The sequence below is a fragment of the Arachis ipaensis genome, chromosome B9 (assembly GCF_059453495.1).
Source record: "Arachis ipaensis isolate K30076 ecotype BB chromosome B9, ASM5945349v1, whole genome shotgun sequence".
NCBI lineage: Eukaryota > Viridiplantae > Streptophyta > Magnoliopsida > Fabales > Fabaceae > Arachis > Arachis ipaensis.
In genome coordinates this window covers 126678974-126697686 of record NC_142444.1, presented here as the reverse complement: position 1 = coordinate 126697686, position 18713 = coordinate 126678974, and the positions used below count along the sequence as shown (strand labels likewise).

The 18713-nt window shown below is 31.5% G+C and overlaps 2 protein-coding genes across 6 annotated transcripts; one reads left to right on the top strand and one right to left on the bottom strand.

Annotated features, from left to right (window-relative positions):
* Window positions 1-4208: 4208 nt before the first annotated feature.
* On the bottom strand, window positions 4209-10091 carry UAH (ureidoglycolate amidohydrolase). Of its 4 annotated transcripts, XM_088500257.1 has the most exons (14): window positions 9569-9836; window positions 9036-9095; window positions 8737-8861; window positions 8552-8637; window positions 7875-7949; window positions 7605-7733; window positions 7127-7213; window positions 6785-6987; window positions 6603-6705; window positions 6072-6163; window positions 5862-5924; window positions 5469-5709; window positions 4933-4973; window positions 4209-4458 (listed from the first exon to the last, which is right to left on the bottom strand). In XM_088500257.1, the coding sequence occupies exons 3-14, from the start codon at window positions 8821-8823 to the stop codon at window positions 4361-4363; spliced, it is 1305 nt and encodes a 434-aa protein (XP_088356383.1). In that variant the 5' UTR covers window positions 8824-8861; window positions 9036-9095; window positions 9569-9836; the 3' UTR covers window positions 4209-4360. The 4 variants fall into 4 exon arrangements, with proteins under 4 accessions (XP_088356383.1, XP_016175660.1, XP_088356381.1 ...); XM_016320174.3 differs by having other exon boundaries at window positions 8737-9095; window positions 9569-10091; XM_088500255.1 differs by having other exon boundaries at window positions 8737-9039; window positions 9533-9869.
* A 514-nt stretch (window positions 10092-10605) lies between these two features.
* LOC107619216 (DNA repair protein XRCC4) lies at window positions 10606-12921 on the top strand. 2 transcript variants are annotated; one of them, XM_016321461.3, is made up of 6 exons: window positions 10622-10862; window positions 10955-11097; window positions 11341-11469; window positions 12192-12314; window positions 12491-12752; window positions 12828-12921. In XM_016321461.3, the coding sequence occupies exons 1-5, from the start codon at window positions 10715-10717 to the stop codon at window positions 12725-12727; spliced, it is 780 nt and encodes a 259-aa protein (XP_016176947.1). In that variant the 5' UTR covers window positions 10622-10714; the 3' UTR covers window positions 12728-12752; window positions 12828-12921. The 2 variants fall into 2 exon arrangements, with proteins under 2 accessions (XP_016176946.1, XP_016176947.1); XM_016321460.3 differs by having other exon boundaries at window positions 10606-10862; window positions 12491-12921.
* The last annotated feature ends 5792 nt before the right edge of the window (window positions 12922-18713 follow it).

Sequence of the window (18713 nt, the reverse complement as noted above, 5' to 3'; positions counted from 1 at the left end):
AGACTTATTAATGATGAGGATTGAATACAAGTACCTTACTTCTTTTGAGTATGGAAAAGAAATAATGGAAGAAACAGAAACTAAACTCTAACTAATTTATTTACGTAAGAAAGGCAACATGTTTAATAGAAACCATATATTATTCTTTTTTTCCATTTTTTTTTTTGTATCATTATTATATTCAGCAAATCAACTTAATAAGAAAGAGTATATGTCTCTCTCAATCCAGCTAGGCAATCTTACATGTATAATGTGCTAGTGATCAAAAGGGAAGACATTTAGCATAATTAGCATATAATTAAAGAGTCATTAATGGTGACCAGTGAGGAACACCCAATGCTGATGTTCATGTCTTTGCTAAAAAGCGATTAAAGAAAAGACATTCCATCTAACTCATTGCTTAGACCCAATCCTTGACTGATCCTGTTTAACCCCTTGATAATTCCCCAACACCCTCTCAAGTCTCATCATTATATAATCACACATCATAAGCATTTCTTAAACAGCCTAGCTAGCTAATTCCCAGTACAAGTCTATTTCAGACATTAAATCACTACTTTTCTTTTATATATATATATATATATATATATATATATATATATATATATATATATATATATATAATTTATAATTTTTTATAACATCTGATTAAGGAAAGTTATTTTATATCAAATTTTGTTAAATTTTAAACTATAAATTTTAAATCCTAATACCATAAAAAAAGTTAATCCAAAGAGTTAACTAACATTAATAAAAAAAATATATCAGTTCTCCTAACATTTCTCTTTGTATTGTTATTGTAGGAAGGAAAAAAATTAGTTAATTATTCACTGAAAAAAATTATTCTTATTTTTTTTAAAAAAAAAAAAAGAGAGGGGGAGTGGAATTTTGGACCCCATCAACATGTAGTAATAAAGAGCTATGGAATTTTCTTAAATTATAATATAATGGTTGGCAACTTGGCATATATATATATAACAATTTGAGGCTTACAACCTTATATTAAAATATAGATTAATGTGATTTCACCAAGATTTACATACGTTTTAGGGTTTAGGATTCTTCGTACCTTTTTATTTTAGTCCGTTAATTAAAACAAATTGATTTAATTTGAATATCTCTTTATTACTTTTAATCTTTTTAAAGGAAAAAACAATAGCATAAGAATAAGAATAATATATAGAACTAAAGAAGAAAAAAAAGAGTTACGTTAGTATTTTCAGATACAAACATGATGAATAAATAAATAGTTCCGTTAGGGAGACAATGGACTATTTGTATAATGTGTACAATAGGCTATTGAGTTACAAAATGAACATCTCCTATACTATCTATAATAATACTAGGGATAATAAACATCTTCCCAAAAGTTTAAACTGATTTTTGGATTCACCAAAGATCAAACTCTTGACTTTTCGGATCTAGAGTTCTAATACCATGTCATGATACCATTCATCCCAAAAGTTTCAGCTAATGGAAAAAGATAACACTAATGGTTATATCTTTAATACTCCCTAAACCTTCATTATATATATTGTATAAATATTCCATTGGTTCCTCGTACTTTTCCATAAATAAATTAAACCTTTCACCAAATGTATTTGAATAAGTTAAAATTCAATTTGTACTCTTCAAATTATGACTTAGAGTTTCTCAATACCAAACCAGATAAACACTGATGAAAACACCAATAAGTAGTTTCCCTCTCATTTTATCATATAAAACTGTGTCATCTTACAACCACTTTCCCATATGAAAATATTCACATCACATGCCTACAAATTTAGTAGTGGAAATAAGTTACGGTGAAAGTCAGTTATATGAATATACACTTATTAACTCGTTATTGAATTAACTAAATCAAAATTCAAATCATACAATAATTTTTAGTTGCAATATCGTTAATCACATATGGTATACCCACAACAGTAGGTTATCGTGTCATACCATCAAATGATTGAACTTGAACCAAGGCAAAAGGCACAATGGCCAATACAATAACGGTAAGACGAAGTGAAGAACCATTGCAACTATGGATTATTGTTCCCAATTTAACCCATAAAATAATCATGAGTTAAAATTTCAACCAAAATAAGTTTTTATTGTAATTATCATATTTATTATTTCATTGAACTTTGTTTAGCTTCTGATTCCTACTTTTAAGTTCTGTCATTATCTTATATTTAATTGGACCTTATCCTTTTTATGCTTTTCCCTCGTTTTCGGTTGCAGACCTTATGTTATTGGCATTAGAAATTCATATTTTGAGACCTTTGTCTTATTTTCTAAGTTGCTTAGTTGGTTAAATTGGAATACGATTGGTGTGGAAATTCTTTATAGTTTGATCATCTTTTGCTTGAAATCACCAAAGTCCACAAGACAGCATTTGTTTATAGAGACAGAACACTGAGACAGGAACACAGAGACACAAAATCGTGTTTGATAGAGGAGATATAAACAGACACAATGTGTCCAGAGACACTAAATTAGTGTATTTTGTGTCTATCCTGATAGAAAGGATACGGAGATCCTAACAAGGGATACAACTTATTTTTTCATTTTTTCTTGCATTATTTTTATTAATTTTTCATAATTATATTTTTTATTATTATATTTTTCGTCTCAAATTTTTTGAATGAAAAAAAATGAAAATAAATTGAATTTTCATAATTTGTTCTAGTTTATCACGAAACAGAATATAAAAGCACACAATTTTGTGTCTCTGTCCTTTATGTCTTGTTCTCAATGTCTTGCGTTGTCCTATTTTCAGAAACAAACGCAGCCCGATATATCAAGAGAAAATAGAATCTATTTTAAAATAGAATTTAGTTTTGATACACTGTCTATAAAACAATTTTATATACATTATCTAATTATGTAATATTATATCAACAAAAATAACTACTTTTTGTGTTGACCGTAATTGATCATATAAACCAATAAATATAAATGGACAACTACATAAAATATTTTACACTATCAATATCTGGCCATAAATTATAAAAAAGTAATTTACCTTTAATATTACAAGAAGTTTTAAGAACAGTTGCTTAGTTACAAGCCAAGTTCTAATTTCATTTTTGATGTTTAAATATCTTATTTTTTTAATTGTTTTATTTTATTTTTTAATAAAAATAATATTTTTTTAAAAAATATTTTTTTCTATGTAATGATAACAATCGTAATTGTAAATTTTTTACTAAAGAACTTAAATAGAATGAAATAAAACGTTAAAAACAAATAAGATATTTCAAATATTAAGAATAAAATTAGAATTTAGCTCAAGGGATTAAAACAATATCTTAACCAAACTCAAAGTCAGTTGTCTTCTCTAAGGTGGCGTTTGATAGAGAGATAGAGACTGAAAGGCTGAGACTGGGAGATAGAGACTAAGAGACAGAGATCGAAATAAATTTTAATATTCTGTTTGGTGCAAAGTGAGAGACATAAATTGAAACAAGAATAAAATTCTAATTAAATTTGCACAAAAAATAAAATTGGAATTAATTAATTAAAATGAGGATATTTTAGGTATAAAATGTTATTAAAATTTCAGTCTCTGTCTCTAAAAATTTCAGTTCCCTGTGTCCCTAGTTTTTGAAAGTACTGAAATACTAAAATTTTAAGGACAGAGACAGAAATTTTAGTGTTAGTCTTTGAGCCAACAAACATGATACTGTGTCTCAGTCTCTCAATCTCTGTCCCAATATCTCAAAACAAACTACCTAAAGTTTTTCTTATAATACATACCTTTGCAACCTTCAATCTCATTCACACATTCAAGGTATCCACAAAGTGCTGTGCTATTCCAACAGAACAGCCTAACTAAAAATAAATTTCCCCCTTATTTTTCCTAATTGCTTTTGTTTAGTTGAATCCAGCTATTCCATCAATCATAATCACAAATGAGAATGTCAAACTCTATGTGTGGCCAATTGAGAAAAGTAAGATCTCATCTCTCTAAATATAGATTACTACAACTAATACATATATAATATAATATAACGTATTATAATATAATAATGATATTCTTTCTAGTTGGTTATATACAACTGGATTCTACAATCTTAGTATCTTAGATTCTTAGTAGTTCCTTTCTAATTAATTTCTGCTGTTGTCTTTTGAATTAAACTTATACTACTTTTTTTTCTTTTCCGGTGTGGTAAGTGGCAACGTTATAAAAGCGGTAGCATTTTCTACGAAAAGTGTTTCTTTAATGCTCACTGGTCATATTAGATGGATTAAGTTCAACCACTGTAATGGGGTACATCTAAATTTAACATTATTTAATCAGTATTATTAAATTACATATCCTTGCTCTACAATGGTGAGTACATACTAAATATCACTACAGAAGATATTACTCAAGGGACAATTTAGCAAGTGTGAGTGCTAATACTTTTACTCCATTTGACATATCTTGAATGCTTGCAAACTCTTCAGGCTTATGGCTGTATCCTGAAAAAAAAAAATTGCAAACCAATGTTCAGATAAATCAGAATGCAGACCAGATAGCATCACGACATGCAAGTGAATGTATTAGCATTTTCAATAGAGAAAGTTACGGAATGATTCTTAATGTAAGTTCATTCATTGAATCCGAGATTTCACATACTAGAGCTCAACTTTCTGGCTAGGGTTGGTCGTTTAATTTAAGAGTTTAATTCTGATGCAGCGACAATGTAAAATGTTTTACCAAGTCATCCAATAACATCAGTTCTTTTGGATGACCATTCATGCGGTAAATGTAAACGGTAGTTATTTTTGCGAGTAAAGTAATCCCATGCACGTGTAAAGCTGCTTTACACTGATAGTACATCAAAATTAAATTGTAAATTTAATTACATAAAAAGAACAAACAATTCTAAAGTATTATGGTATCGAATTAGAACATGTGAGTATGTGGCACGAATAGTAAAAGATGATGAGTACCTTTGTAACATGGAATGAAAATCATGCCCATTGGGGATACCCTGCAAGACACAATGTGCATTAGAGATTTAGAGTAGATATTCTGTTCACATAAGAGCAAAGAACTGTTTGGTTGATTGTAACATGGTAATGATTAAACTAAATTATGCTAATATAATTGTTATTAGCTACTTCCAAAATGTTCAAAAGTTTTGAAATTATAAGCTTTAAGAGGAAAAGAGAGAAAGCATGCTCTCAATATCATTCTAATTTCTAAATATATGATATTAGATTGCTGTGAGATGATATCTTTGTTTTTTTTGGGGGGGATGCACTAAGCCCAATATCAATTAACACAAGAAGATTCCTAATATTCTAATCAAAAGTGAATAAAAGATATATCGAGTTAAAAATCAAGCCAAAACTGTGACAGAATGGAAATTCTGGGGGGTGCAAAAGTATACTTAACCCTACCTAACATGAATTATACTACCTTTAGAAGATTTGATATATATTTTTGTTGATTCAGAACCACAGTCATTTTTCTTTGGAATTACCTAGCCATAAACAATGAATCGTGATAGGCTCTACTAATCATCAACTTGCTCGTCAAGTTTAGCTCTCTCGTCGCAGTTTCCATTGCCTTGATGACTGCCTCAGAAGAAAGGGCTGGTGGATCCTGATTGATGATACTAAACTCAGAAAGCTTGACACCACGAGTTTCGGTTATTCTAATCGCTGATTGGTGAATTTTCTCAACCACATTGTTTCTTCGTTCCTCATCAATGTCTCTCGTGTCTATGAGAACAAAAAATAATTATATTAAGTAAAGTACAATAGAAACTGAAATGATCCCTAGTTAGACATATAAAAAACTGAGCAATTCTCTTGTACCAATAAAATCAAATAAAGAAGGCCATGCATTGGAAAATGTGTCACATAATACACACCAATTTCGATGTGTGCTTTGCTAGGGATGCTGTTGATGGCTCCAGGGTGCAGTTCCAAGATACCTTGCAAAATAAAATATATTGGCTTAAATGAAAATTTGAGACTAAGGAAGGTGCTTTTCTTGATTTTCATTTATGCAGGGGGATGTTCGGAACAGGTCACCATAGATTCCATGGAATTGAAAGTACTTAAATGTCAAAACGACTTACCAACAGTGCCAACTGTATCAATAGACCCAGATTCCAACACATGTTTCTCAACAGCCAGGGCTAATTCAGCAGCAGCCAATCCAGCATCATTTCTGCACCAAATAATTTCTAATTTATCAAAAATGCTATTCGTACACCAAAAATCAGCCATTAAAATCCACCAATGTATTTGTGTATAAATACATGTGTGACTTAATTTATTTTCAACATGTATTCGTATTCCAGCAAGTATTTTATACTGGTGGCTAATTTTGATGGCTGATTTTGGTATACACATAGCATAGTCCATAATTTATACTTGAAGCATAGATTATTCACTAATAAGCTTCAATTTTCATAGTCAGATACTCAACACTACAGTTTTCCATGATTAAGGAAGGATACTGAATAGTTGCAAAAAATAATTATCAAGAAAGATATGAAAACTATGAATTTGAAAAAGGCATAAATATGAAAAACTGTATAAGAGAAAAGATAAGGATGCAATTCCATAAAAGAAAGCAAAAAGATATGTTTTATGATAGCTGTCACCTGTTAGGCATAAGGACAGCACCGGCATGGCCGCCATTGCCTTCAAAGTCAACCTTAAGACTCGCTGGAGCTGCAATTGCAGTAACTATACCTATAGAGATACCTGCGTCAAGAAACAAATAATATATAAACATTTTAAGTTATGGCTAATGCAAAGATTATGTTAGATCAAAGAAACACACCTTCCGCTTCTAGAATAGGCCCTTGTTCTATGTGTAATTCTACAAAAGCAGAATATGTCCCTTTCTTTAGAAATACACTGGATAAGTCATCGACATCTTTCGCATAACCAGCTGATCTTGCAGCATCTAAGAAGGATATGTTTTGACTATCAGTTGCTTTACTTAGAGCATTGGCAAGACTCTCACTTCCAGATAACAAGCGGCTGCACATAATAACAAACAAGTAAACTTATAGTAGAATACATGGTGTGCTTAGTTGATCAAAATGTGAGACATAACTGACAAAAAAATAGGCACAAGTAGGAGTCCTATTATGATACAGTACTTAAAGCCATTGCTGACCTTCCCAAGCAACCTATTCCAAAGCGCGTTGGTTCTTCCGATGTGAACAATATGATTTCCAGTGGTCTCTTAGGTTTAAAGCCAGACCTGTGAAAATTCAGTCAACATCACATTGTTATAGCAAGAAATTCTAAGGGGTTTGTTATTGGTGGAACTCCTCTTTGTTCTAAAATGGTTTAAACCTACAATGTGTTGGTTAAAAATCAACAATTCATTCATACTTCTCCAAGCTGAAAAATACACAGAATATGGATATAACATATAATTTATGTCTGATTTGGTTCGCTATATCTCTAAGGCTATAATTTCAGAAATATGATACAGATGAGAAACATGAGTTTCACATTATTTTAACTTCGCTAAGCATATGTTGTTTGAATTGTACACAGGCTTTCTCATTAATAAGAGACCATAATAATTAAAAGTTTTTGGTACTTTATTAATTCTTAAATCAGCAATAATAAGTGAAGTTAAAAACCTTTTAAGCACATTGATGGCTTCAATAGCGCCTAAAACACCAACAACTCCATCATATTTTCCAGAGTAAGGTATAGCATCAATGTGTGAACCTGTTGCAACTGCAGCAAGCTCTGGTTCATTACCATCCCTGCATAAAGTCTGCACGTGAGTGTAGCTCGTAACATTACAGTCACACTGTACACGGTTAAGCCAGGGATTATATAACATCAATGTGACTGAAGGCCAAGTCAATGACAACCTGGTAAGAAGTTAGACAGCGAGAACTCACCATCGACCAAAAATGTTACCGACAGTGTCCTCTCTGACAGATAGACCAGCAAGTCCCATCAAGTTCTTTACATACCTATAAATGGAACAAGCAAAATCTGTAAATGCAGACATTTCACATTCAAAGCAGGAACATGATCAAGCTCAAGTGTTTGGCAGATTGAATAGTATTTTTAGAGTTAATGTATGCATGCAAAGGTTGAAAATAAGAAGCTTACGTCTCCTTTTCTTGTCTATATCAACAATGTTCCTTTTGCAAAACACCACACCTAATTTTACTGCATACAGCCATACATACTTTGTATACTTAGCTTCCTCAAGAGCTATCTACACACCATTCTCATTTATAATTTGTTTAGCATTTTCTAGTTGATTTATGCTTACAACCCATATCATTATTTATTTACATTACTTTTAGTATATATATTAGGAGCAAAGAAGACAACACCAAGTGCCACTTACTTTATCCATTTAATCAACAATTAATGTGAAATGAACAAATATGCAAGGGCACTCATTTTCACCAAAAAAGTAAAGGTTTTTCCCCCACAAAAAGAATAGTTTCACAAGATTTGTGGTTGAAAACTTGGCATCACCACAACCGAATCCAATAAAGCATCCTCATCCTAAAATTTCACCCAAAAAAAAAAAAATGAAACAACTTTGTCACAAATATACCTGCGGGCCAAGACATCCTTGTCAGTATACAAGACCCTTGTTACTGATGGAGCAGGTGAATCAGAAAATGTTGAGAGCTCATCAATCTAATGAAAAGAAGAATACACAGAACAGTTAAAAAATGTCAAGAAAGAAAACAATCATCATGACAATCCAAAGAGGTAGTGAGTTTTGAGTTCAAGGACCTGGTTCTGGAGACCCTGAGCATCAACTAAGAGTGAAGAGAGGGAAGAGTGAGGCTCATGGATTGCATAACCGGAGAATTGCTCCATGGTTGATGTGATTGAAGGGTCTTTCACATGCTGTTGAGCTGAAATGGAAGAGAAGGGTGTGATGATGGTGCACAGAAGTAGCAGCAAGACAACAGTGACATCGTTAAAGTGACTCGGTTGAAGGGCTGCCATGATTGTCCTCCGAGGTAGTATTACGGTATTATCAATCATCAACCACTCCGAATTGATCAGTATCACAGTCATCAACTCACCGCTCTGAGAATGAGATAGACGGCACTTGCACGTTGTCAAAATCGAACCGATAATCGAATCTGTCAAGATTATTGAGTCATTAATTTATTGATTTAATCGTTAAATTACTAGTTAAATCAATTAATTCGTCTTACTTAAATAAAAATATAAAATAAACAATCAATAAATATTAAATTTTTATTAATAAGAAATAAATATCTTTTTTAATATTTTATAATTTTTAATTAAATTTTAATTTTTAAAAATAACTAATTAATTTTTTCAGATTTAGCAATAACCAACAATATTCAATTTATTGGTAATCAGAACAAGAATCAAAATACTAAAATACCATTACTATTTTGCAGAAAAAAAAGAAACTACCATTACTGGTAATCAGAAATCAAAATAATAATCAAAATACTAATCAGAACAATAATCAACACTTCTACTCAAAAGTTCCAATAATCAAAATCCCTAATCAGATAACAGAGGTCAGAGAATAGAAGAAGACAACTGGAAAAAAGAGCAGAGCAGAGGTGGCGAGGCTAACAGAATAGAGGTGGTGACTTCTAGTGGCTAACTGATGGTGGCAGAGAAGTAAAAGACGACCGGGGGCAGTAGAGAAACGCCATCGCACTTCGCTGAGGATCGTCGTCAGTTGTCGCCGAGAAACAGTCGAACAGAGGAGCTTCTCTGCGGGGCAAGGTGACTCTGATGCTGGTGAGAGACGGAGAGAGGGCTGAGAGGGAAAGGGTGGTGCCGTCACCGGCTGTGTGCTGAGAAGAGAAGACGGGGTTCAGGCTTCAGGGTTTTGCCTCAGCCTTACTAGTTGCCTTCAATCTTCATTGTGTAGGGGTGTCTGCGCATCGCATCGGATCGGATATGGCCGAAAATTCGATCCGATCCGCACAATTTCCATCTGATAGGATCGGATATGATATCCGCACTTTTTAGTGCCGGATCCGATCCGGTCCGATCCGCACATTTGCGGATCGGATCGGATTGGATATCGGATATATCCGCATAATTAAACTTTCTCTTTTTATTCATATTTCTATGTAAAAAAGTTCGATAAAAATATTTCTTTCATACTTTTAAACTTATTTATTCCTAAAATAATTTTAATCAAACTCTCTCTAAATAACAAAAATAAAATAATATAATATATGAATAATAATAAGTAACTAAAACATACAAACAATTAAATATAATACCAAACATATATATATATATTTATTAATTATTATAGTGCGGATCTACGGATCCGCGGATCGAATACGCGGATGTAGAGCAGATATCCACAATCCGATTCGCAAAGGGTGCGGATCGGATCCGATCCGATCAATTTGCGGATCGGATCGTATCCGCAATTTTCAGATCGGATGCGGATATTTACCGCGGATCTGCGGATATGATCCGATCCATGGACACCCCTATCATTATGTGTGCGTGAATACATGTCCTAATTTTGAGAAGTGTATGTTCACCGGATCGGGTCCTTCAAAACATTTCGGATCCAGGCCGGTCTGGGCTATGTACACCCGATTATCATATATATATATATAGTTAGTAATGTCGGGTCGGGTTAGCAAGAAAAAAAGCGTTTTGGGGGAGGGGAGGGGGAAGGTAGCGTCATAGTGATACATTGATACTGCAACAATGTGAAGAGAACTGGAGGAGATTATTGAAACATAAAATGGAGGAAACAAAGAAGCACACATGCTTGAAGCTCTTGATTCCAGTTAACAGCACAGAAGGAGAACCCATCTTTGTCAAGGGAACTTGGTTCCCCACCCGCTTCGACCTTGCCATCACCGATGGCTTCAACGCCTGGTTCTGCAACGGTACCCTTCAAACCCTTCGTCTTTTCTCTCGTTTTCCGTTACCCATTTCTAATTTAATGCCAAAACCATAATCAAGTTCTGATCTTTTGAAGCTTCGGAGGAGGAGGTGAACCAGCGTGCTTCTCAGTGGGACCAACCAGTTTCGGAGTATGTGGAGTTGGCTGAACGATACTTAGGGTTTCAGCAACCTGGTTCCGTTTATGACTTTGCTGATGCTGGTGATGGCCATAAAAGGGTAAACTCTTGTGTTATTATTGCTACTGTAGTGTGTTTTGGGTTAGTAGTTTACTTTGCGATTGAAATTTACGGAATGCATATTTGTGCTGAATTTGAAGGAAGAAACAGAACCTGTGAGTGTGAGACAGAGTATTCATTTATTGCTGGGTTGATACCTTGAAGATTTTAGTATGTCTTGATTATTTGGTTGCTTAAGGTACTGCTATTACTGTTGTTTATGTAATTGTTACGAACATTGCAGTTGTCATGGACATTTGAGAAGGAAGGTATGACTCTTCAATGGAGATGGAAATGCAAGCAGTCTCCTAACTGTAAAAAAACTACTGCAGAAATCTTGGACTTTCTCATGGATGCAAACATAACACTTAGTGTAAGATTATTTCGCCCGATGAATTTCACTTGTCTCTTTATGTTTCTCTGTTTCTTTGTTCGTAATCGGCACCGTTTTGGAGATGTCATTCTTAAGAAAATTTGTTAGTTCCTGATAAACCAGAAGTTAGTGACCTTGAAATTGTCCTATCATGGCATTCGTTTAATCTAAAACTTTCTCGTGTAGGTAGCGCTTTTCTGTGGAGTTAATTAAGTTTCTATCTAGTATCTACTCGTGGACTTTATAAGTAGTAATTAGTATTAAAGATAAATACATGGGATGATTATTGGTAATGACTATGCACCGTTGTTCAGTTGGGTGAAATGGGAGATTAAAGGTCTCCATTATCAATTTATCATGTCTAATAAAACCTGTATTCTTTTTATATTATGGAAAATGGAGTTAGTGAAGTGGTTAAGACCTTCATAGTATTGTTCCATCATTGTTTTATTTACTCATTCATTTATTGGCACAGGTAATTAGACTTGATAGTTTGACATTTATAAATATCTAAAAGTATTATAAATTGATAATCTCATCTAGAAATATATGGAATTTTCTGATGATTTTTCAAGTTTGGTGTATTTGGGTCCTGTATGTCTGTCAGGAACACAACACGAAATGAGTTGGCTAATTTGGGGTTAGAAGTGTTAACTCAACTATAAAAAGCAATTCTTATTAAGTATAGTTTGACATGTTTATATGCATCAATGCATTTACAGGAGGAAGTTATTCGGAAAAATGAATTGTATGAGAACATGAAAGTGGAAGCTGAAAAATGTTTAGCCCAAAGTGAGAGAGTCGCCAATGAGAAGGCTGAATTTGAAGCGCAAATCTATACAAAGGTAACTTCTTACCTCTTTGCATTTGTTATATGGTAATCTCTATGGTCTGTTGAAAGTTGTCTTTGATTGCATAGCATGATCAGCCCTGTGTCACTCAAGAACGACTGTTGATCATTGTAGTTAATTAATCATACTGACAATCACAAAGATCTTGAATCTGCTTGTATTTATTTTAGTTTCTGGGGGTCTTAAATTCCAAGAAATCAAAATTGAGAGAGCTTCGAGATCAGTTGTCAAAACAAGACACTGCTAAGAGATCTCCTCAAGTGGAAGAAGACACAGACAAAACCGAAAGTTTTGATGAAGAGAGCTTCGACAATAGCGATGAAGATCCACAGAAGGATGTTACTGCCTCCTCAAAGGATGTTTTAAAAAATAAGCCTTCTCGTCAAAAGAGAACTAGACTCACATGAATTAATATTATCTGCAAAATCGAGAGTATGTTTCCAAATTAGTCCTAGATCATCATGCATCCCTTTTAATCTGTGCCTCTTTTTGCTTTCTCGTGTACAGGCTTATGTATGTAGAAGTCCTTCAAAATGCTTCTAGAGACTTGATTTTTTCCCGTAAAAAATTACAAGTTATTATAAAATAGTTTAAGGGCTTACTTATTCTAAATTCTAAAATCTGTTTGAAGAGAGACGGAAAGAAAAGGCTTGAGGAGGAAATTCGGTACCCAAAACCTTAACTCAAAAGTACGCCCTAATGCAACATTATCCTTTGTCTAATAGCATGATGCATGTTACTTAAGGAAGCTTTTGGTTAGTGGATGTGTCTACTCACGACATAGACATGGTGGTATAACTCTATTGTTTGGTTAGTTAAGACAAGAAATAAGACACGAGTGGATTTGTGTACCACGTTAGAGTTGAGACAAAGACATAAGATGCGTTTTTTAAAATTTCAAGTTTGTCTTCTCCACACTCCTCTTCCCACTTTCTCTTCTCCCTTTGCACTCTTTTTTCCTCCCTCCTTTCTCCTCTCTCTTGTTAGCCCTCTTCCCACGATGAAGGAAGCTCTCAGATCTGGTTTGTTGTCTCTACCGCTGGTCTCATCCCGCCACCATTGTTGCTGATCTGGCAACACAACTGTGGGTGTTGGGTCTTGTTGCTATCATTTCTTACTCCGACTATCACCTCTAGCTTCTCCTCAACTTCTTTTAGCTCATGATTGTGACTAATTTGCTTTGCCTTTGCCTTCGCCTCCGTCGCTTTTCGGCTATGTCGCTTTTCTCCTCTGTCGCCTTCAACTTCCCCTTTCTCCGATCTGTGCTATGTTGTTGAGATTTGCCCCCATCTTGATTTCTATCTCAGTGTTGATCTACCCCCTTTATGTTCTCTTTTTTTTTCTTGTTGAAAAATAAATGGTGATTGTTGTGAAATGCTTTAGCTGTTTTTGGTGATTGATTTCTGATAAACTGTAGATGATGATGAATTTATGGTGGTAGATGATTTATATATTTTTTCATTGTTTTATGAGAAAGTTTATTGTAGGGGATAATATAGACACACTACAATTTGATTGTGTTATGTTCATTGTTTTACTAAGGACAATATGGAGAGTTCGATGTTGAAAAGTTAATTGGATGAAGAGTGAAAAAATTTATTAAATTTACAATTAGCATGTGTAATGTACATGATAATTTTTTTCCCTGAGGTTTTTTTTACTAAAAAAAAGTAATGTTTACTCTTCACTGTAGTATTATGCGGACTATATATATACACACAATTAGGTTTTTGAATATTTTAATTTTGGATTAATTAATCCTTAAAGAAAAAAAAAAGTACCAATTTGATCCTCTATGATAGCAAATGGAAAATATGTGATGTTCTTCTATCAATTTATCACGTAAAACTTAATGGTGGTATTTATATGTACTATTATTGTAACGTGTTTATTCATAAAAGATTGTCATGTAAATAACAATTTTTAAAGTAAAATTTTACTAATTTTAGTAGAATTTGTTATAAATAAAGAGCAGTTGGTGAATATACTACGGTAGATAATGAAATATATGAGAAATAAAACATGTACTACGGTAGATAATGAAATATATGAGCAACTATATTTTGTATGTCTACTGTTTATTATTGTGAAGGACTTAATTAGTATTTTTTTTCTTTTAATAACTAATTAATTTAAAATTAAAATCTTTAAAGATCTAATTATTAAATTACTCTAATTTGTATCTATACCTCTACGTCTCTTTCATAACGTATACATAAACCAAAGCTTCCTATCACTTTCTCCGTATGTCTTAGGTTTGCAATAATACGATTTTACCCGGATGATTTTACGTACCGAACATGTGTATTAATGGAGATTTGGATTTAGATTGACTTATTCTTAAGCGAAGAATACGATATATTTATTTGACTTTATTATATGTATAAGCACAATTTAATAAAATAAACAAACTTACATGCATGTATATAATAAAATATTGAGCAATGTTATATAATTAATAAAATTTGTTATTTTTTTATCAATATTTAGTCAATAAAATTATTTTTATATTAAATTTTAAAAGTTAAATCCTAAGTTTTTTTAAGATAAAAATAAAATATTGACTACTAAAAAATGTTATTCCTTTAACAATTTTCTAAAATACTATCAGAAAACTGAAATATTAGTTTAATTTGAAGTATATTAGTTTTTAATTTGAACCGATGCGCAGCACAACAATTAAGGGGAAGTAGTTTCCACTTTGAATAATGAAGCTAAGTTCTACTCTATTGTACTTATCCATAATATTCAGGGAAAACTTTCAAATGTATGGATACATTGGTATTTTAGTAATTTTTAATCGTTAATTTTAATTATAAAAAATATATATAATATATATAATTAAAATTAATAGTTAAAAATTATTAAAATATTATAGATATATTTTAAAATATTTCGATGAGAAATATTAGAAAATCAATAAATTTTATAATTTGTAATTTTTAATTAAGTATTATTGATATTTTAATGGTTTAAATTTCATTTAATAATGTAAAATTATTCATTTTTTTTTGTTAACAAGTATAATAATCTGTGTCATGCACGTGATAAAATTAATTTAAATTATAATAATTTAATTAATAAATAAATAATATAATGTATATTGTTCGTATTTTTTAAAATATAATATTAAATATATTAACTCGAATGTAACTATTAAGTGTATAAAATTTATGTTTGAATTATGAATTCTCTAAATGAAATTATCCCGTTTAAAATATTTAAATTATGATTTCAATCATAAATTACAATTATGATTTCAATCATAAATTACAATTATGATTTAAAAAAATTTCTTTGATATAAATATTACATTTTTTCTCCATTTTACTATTAATATATTGATATTACAAGTCTAAACTGAACAAAAAAATAATTACATATTTTTATCATTTAATTTATTTCATACACCATGTGTTAACACTAACGGTATTTTTAAAAAATATATATATATTGATAAAAATAGATATAATATAATTACAAATATAATATAAACAAATAAAATATACAAATAAATACAAAACCAATATGTTTACTAATGTCTTTGTTAAAATTTATAAATTAGAGAATAAATTATGTATTTGGTTGTTTGGTGATCACATAGATGATTAAGTAATTGGATTATAAATTAATTTCATAGTGTACATCTTATTTTTTTTTCCTCATTTTGAATGAAAGTGAGAATTAAGAAAGTAAGCAGTAATACATAAAAAAAAATTTTGCACTACAACACATAATTATTACCAAAGAAATATTTATATTAAAATTTTACATACTGCAAATCATGAAGATCAATCACAATGTACGGGTCACTTCTCTCTATTTTTGACCATGATATAAGTTTTTCTTTTCTAGTCAAGAATCCAATAACATCTAACTGAACAAAAAAAATTGAATTAAAAGTACCAAATTAAGGACAAATGAGTGAATAATATAATAAATTATAACTTCGTACGTGTATAAAATAAAGAGAATTTACTGATTTATTTTATGTTAAACGATAAAACTAACAATAGTATATTAATAAAATGATATACCTTTAAAAAAAGTCACAATACAATTTCAAATATTTTCATAAATAAACTGTTAAAATTTTTGTTATCAATAAAATGATGCTATTATACAATTTTTTGGCAAAATTTAAAATCAAAAGAAAAATAATTTTGCGTGGGTTAATATAAATTAATTACGTACCAAATAAGTAGAATCGTTCATTTGTTTGTTTCAATATATCAACATGGGCAAGCAAATTAAAATGATTATCCGGAATTTTACGATCATCGACCTTATGTACTATACGTGACACATCTTAACAGATATTTTGCACGTGTGTACAGTTAGGAGTGGCAATATGTACCCCACCCGCGGGTACCCAACCCGACCCCACCTGATCGGGTAGGGTTGCCAACCCGATCCGCAGCGGGTAAGGTAGGGTGCGGGTAGGGTTCTCGTAAGGGTCGGGTAGGGTACGAGTTGAGCCGTATCCGACCAACCCGCACTCTATATATATGTTTATGTTATATACTTATATAAAAATATGTTTTAAGTGGATGTTGAATCAAAGACCTTTCACTAAATGCAAAAGATCCTTAACCACTAAAAGAAAATCATTAATAGATAATTTAATATATTTTTTTTACATAAAAATCAGTTCTATTTTAAATTATCATCAAGTTATATAATAATGTTGTATATTTTTTGTAACCCGCGGGTAGAGTCGAGTACCCGCGGGTTAAAAGCGGGTAGGGTTAGGGTTGGGATATTCTCAACACGTGGGTAGGGTTAGGGTTGGATCCAAATCCTACCCCCCACCCTACCCATTGCCTCCCCTATGTACAGTCAGAAGATATATTTTGCTTGATTTCTCAATCTCAAAATTTGAGAAGACATAGACCTTTCTTTCTACCAATTCATTCTCAAATATTTTTGTCAAATAATTTTTTATTGAACAATGAATTTTATCGCATTACAAAATAAATTAAATATAAAAGCTATTAGCATTTACAAAGCTATTAAAAAAATTGTCTTTGACTTATGAAATGGTGTACTTATAAAATTAACTTAAAATATGAACTACAAATATTTATAAGAATTTAATTTTGATGCACTGACAGTGTAAAGTAGTTTTACACGTGCATCCAATTACGTAATGACACATCAATAAAAATAAATACCTTTCACATTGACCGTGTGAATGGTCATCCAAAAAAACGGATGTGATTGCACGACTGTGTAAAATGCTTTACATTGTCAGTGCGTCAAAATTAAACTCTATTTATAAATTGAACTTAACATTATTAGAAAAAATTTAGTAAATGAATCAACTAATCTTATCATCTATTAGAACTATTTCTATGTAAATCGTCTTACTCTTGTCAAACTTGAATGGGACTTTCTATAACCTTATAATTCTTGTCTTTATTTTCCATACTTTCTCTTTGTATAATCTACTATAGGTGATACTATTGATAGGATCGTAGTCAATAGTCATTAGATATGAAAAAAAATAGAATAAAGACTATGTGTAAATTATAAATTTTTAAAATGATAAACATGAAAGGAAATTTACTATTACTTATTATATATACTAACAATATGTCAATAATTTTAAAAATTTACTAATAATACTAATAGTTAGATCAAGAAAACTCTAAATTTAAAATATAATAATAAATATGTCATGTGATAGAAAAATAATAAACTAAAAAGAAATATATATATATATATATATATCACTACAAGAGAGGCGGGAATTGGCGGCGGTTTTTTTCTTGATTAGCGGCGGTTTCAAACCGCCGCAAAATCAAATGCCGGCGGTTAATAGGATCGCCATGGATATGGGCGCCGGGATTGCGTTTGGCGGCGATTTTCACAAACCGCCGGTATAACCGCCGCAAAATCAAATTTTTGCGGCACACAATATAAAACCGCCGCCAAATGACTCTGACATGATTTACTTCATATTTACCGGCGGTTTTCGAACCGCCGCAAGTTAGCACGATATGTCCAAGTTGAAACCAATTTAAGGGCATTTTATAAAACCGCCGCTATATAGGACATTAGTTTTACTCAATGTTACCGGCGGTTGCAAACCGCCGCCAAATCTAGAAGTTTCTACACTCTCTAAATCCAAACAGAGGCGGTGTAAAACCGCCGCCAATTTAAGAAAAAAAAAAGAAATTTCGGTCTTTTAAAAAAACCTGTCCAATTTATTTAAAGTATTATGGAATTTTTTTAATTCTTTTTATATTTATTATTATTTTAAAAGTGAGTATTTTCAACAAAAATAGAAGCTAAACTTGTAGCAAAAACAAAATTGACTATATAAGCAAAACAAAGTTATTTATCCATCAAAATACGAAGTAAATAAATCTATTCTGTAGAGTTGCTCAG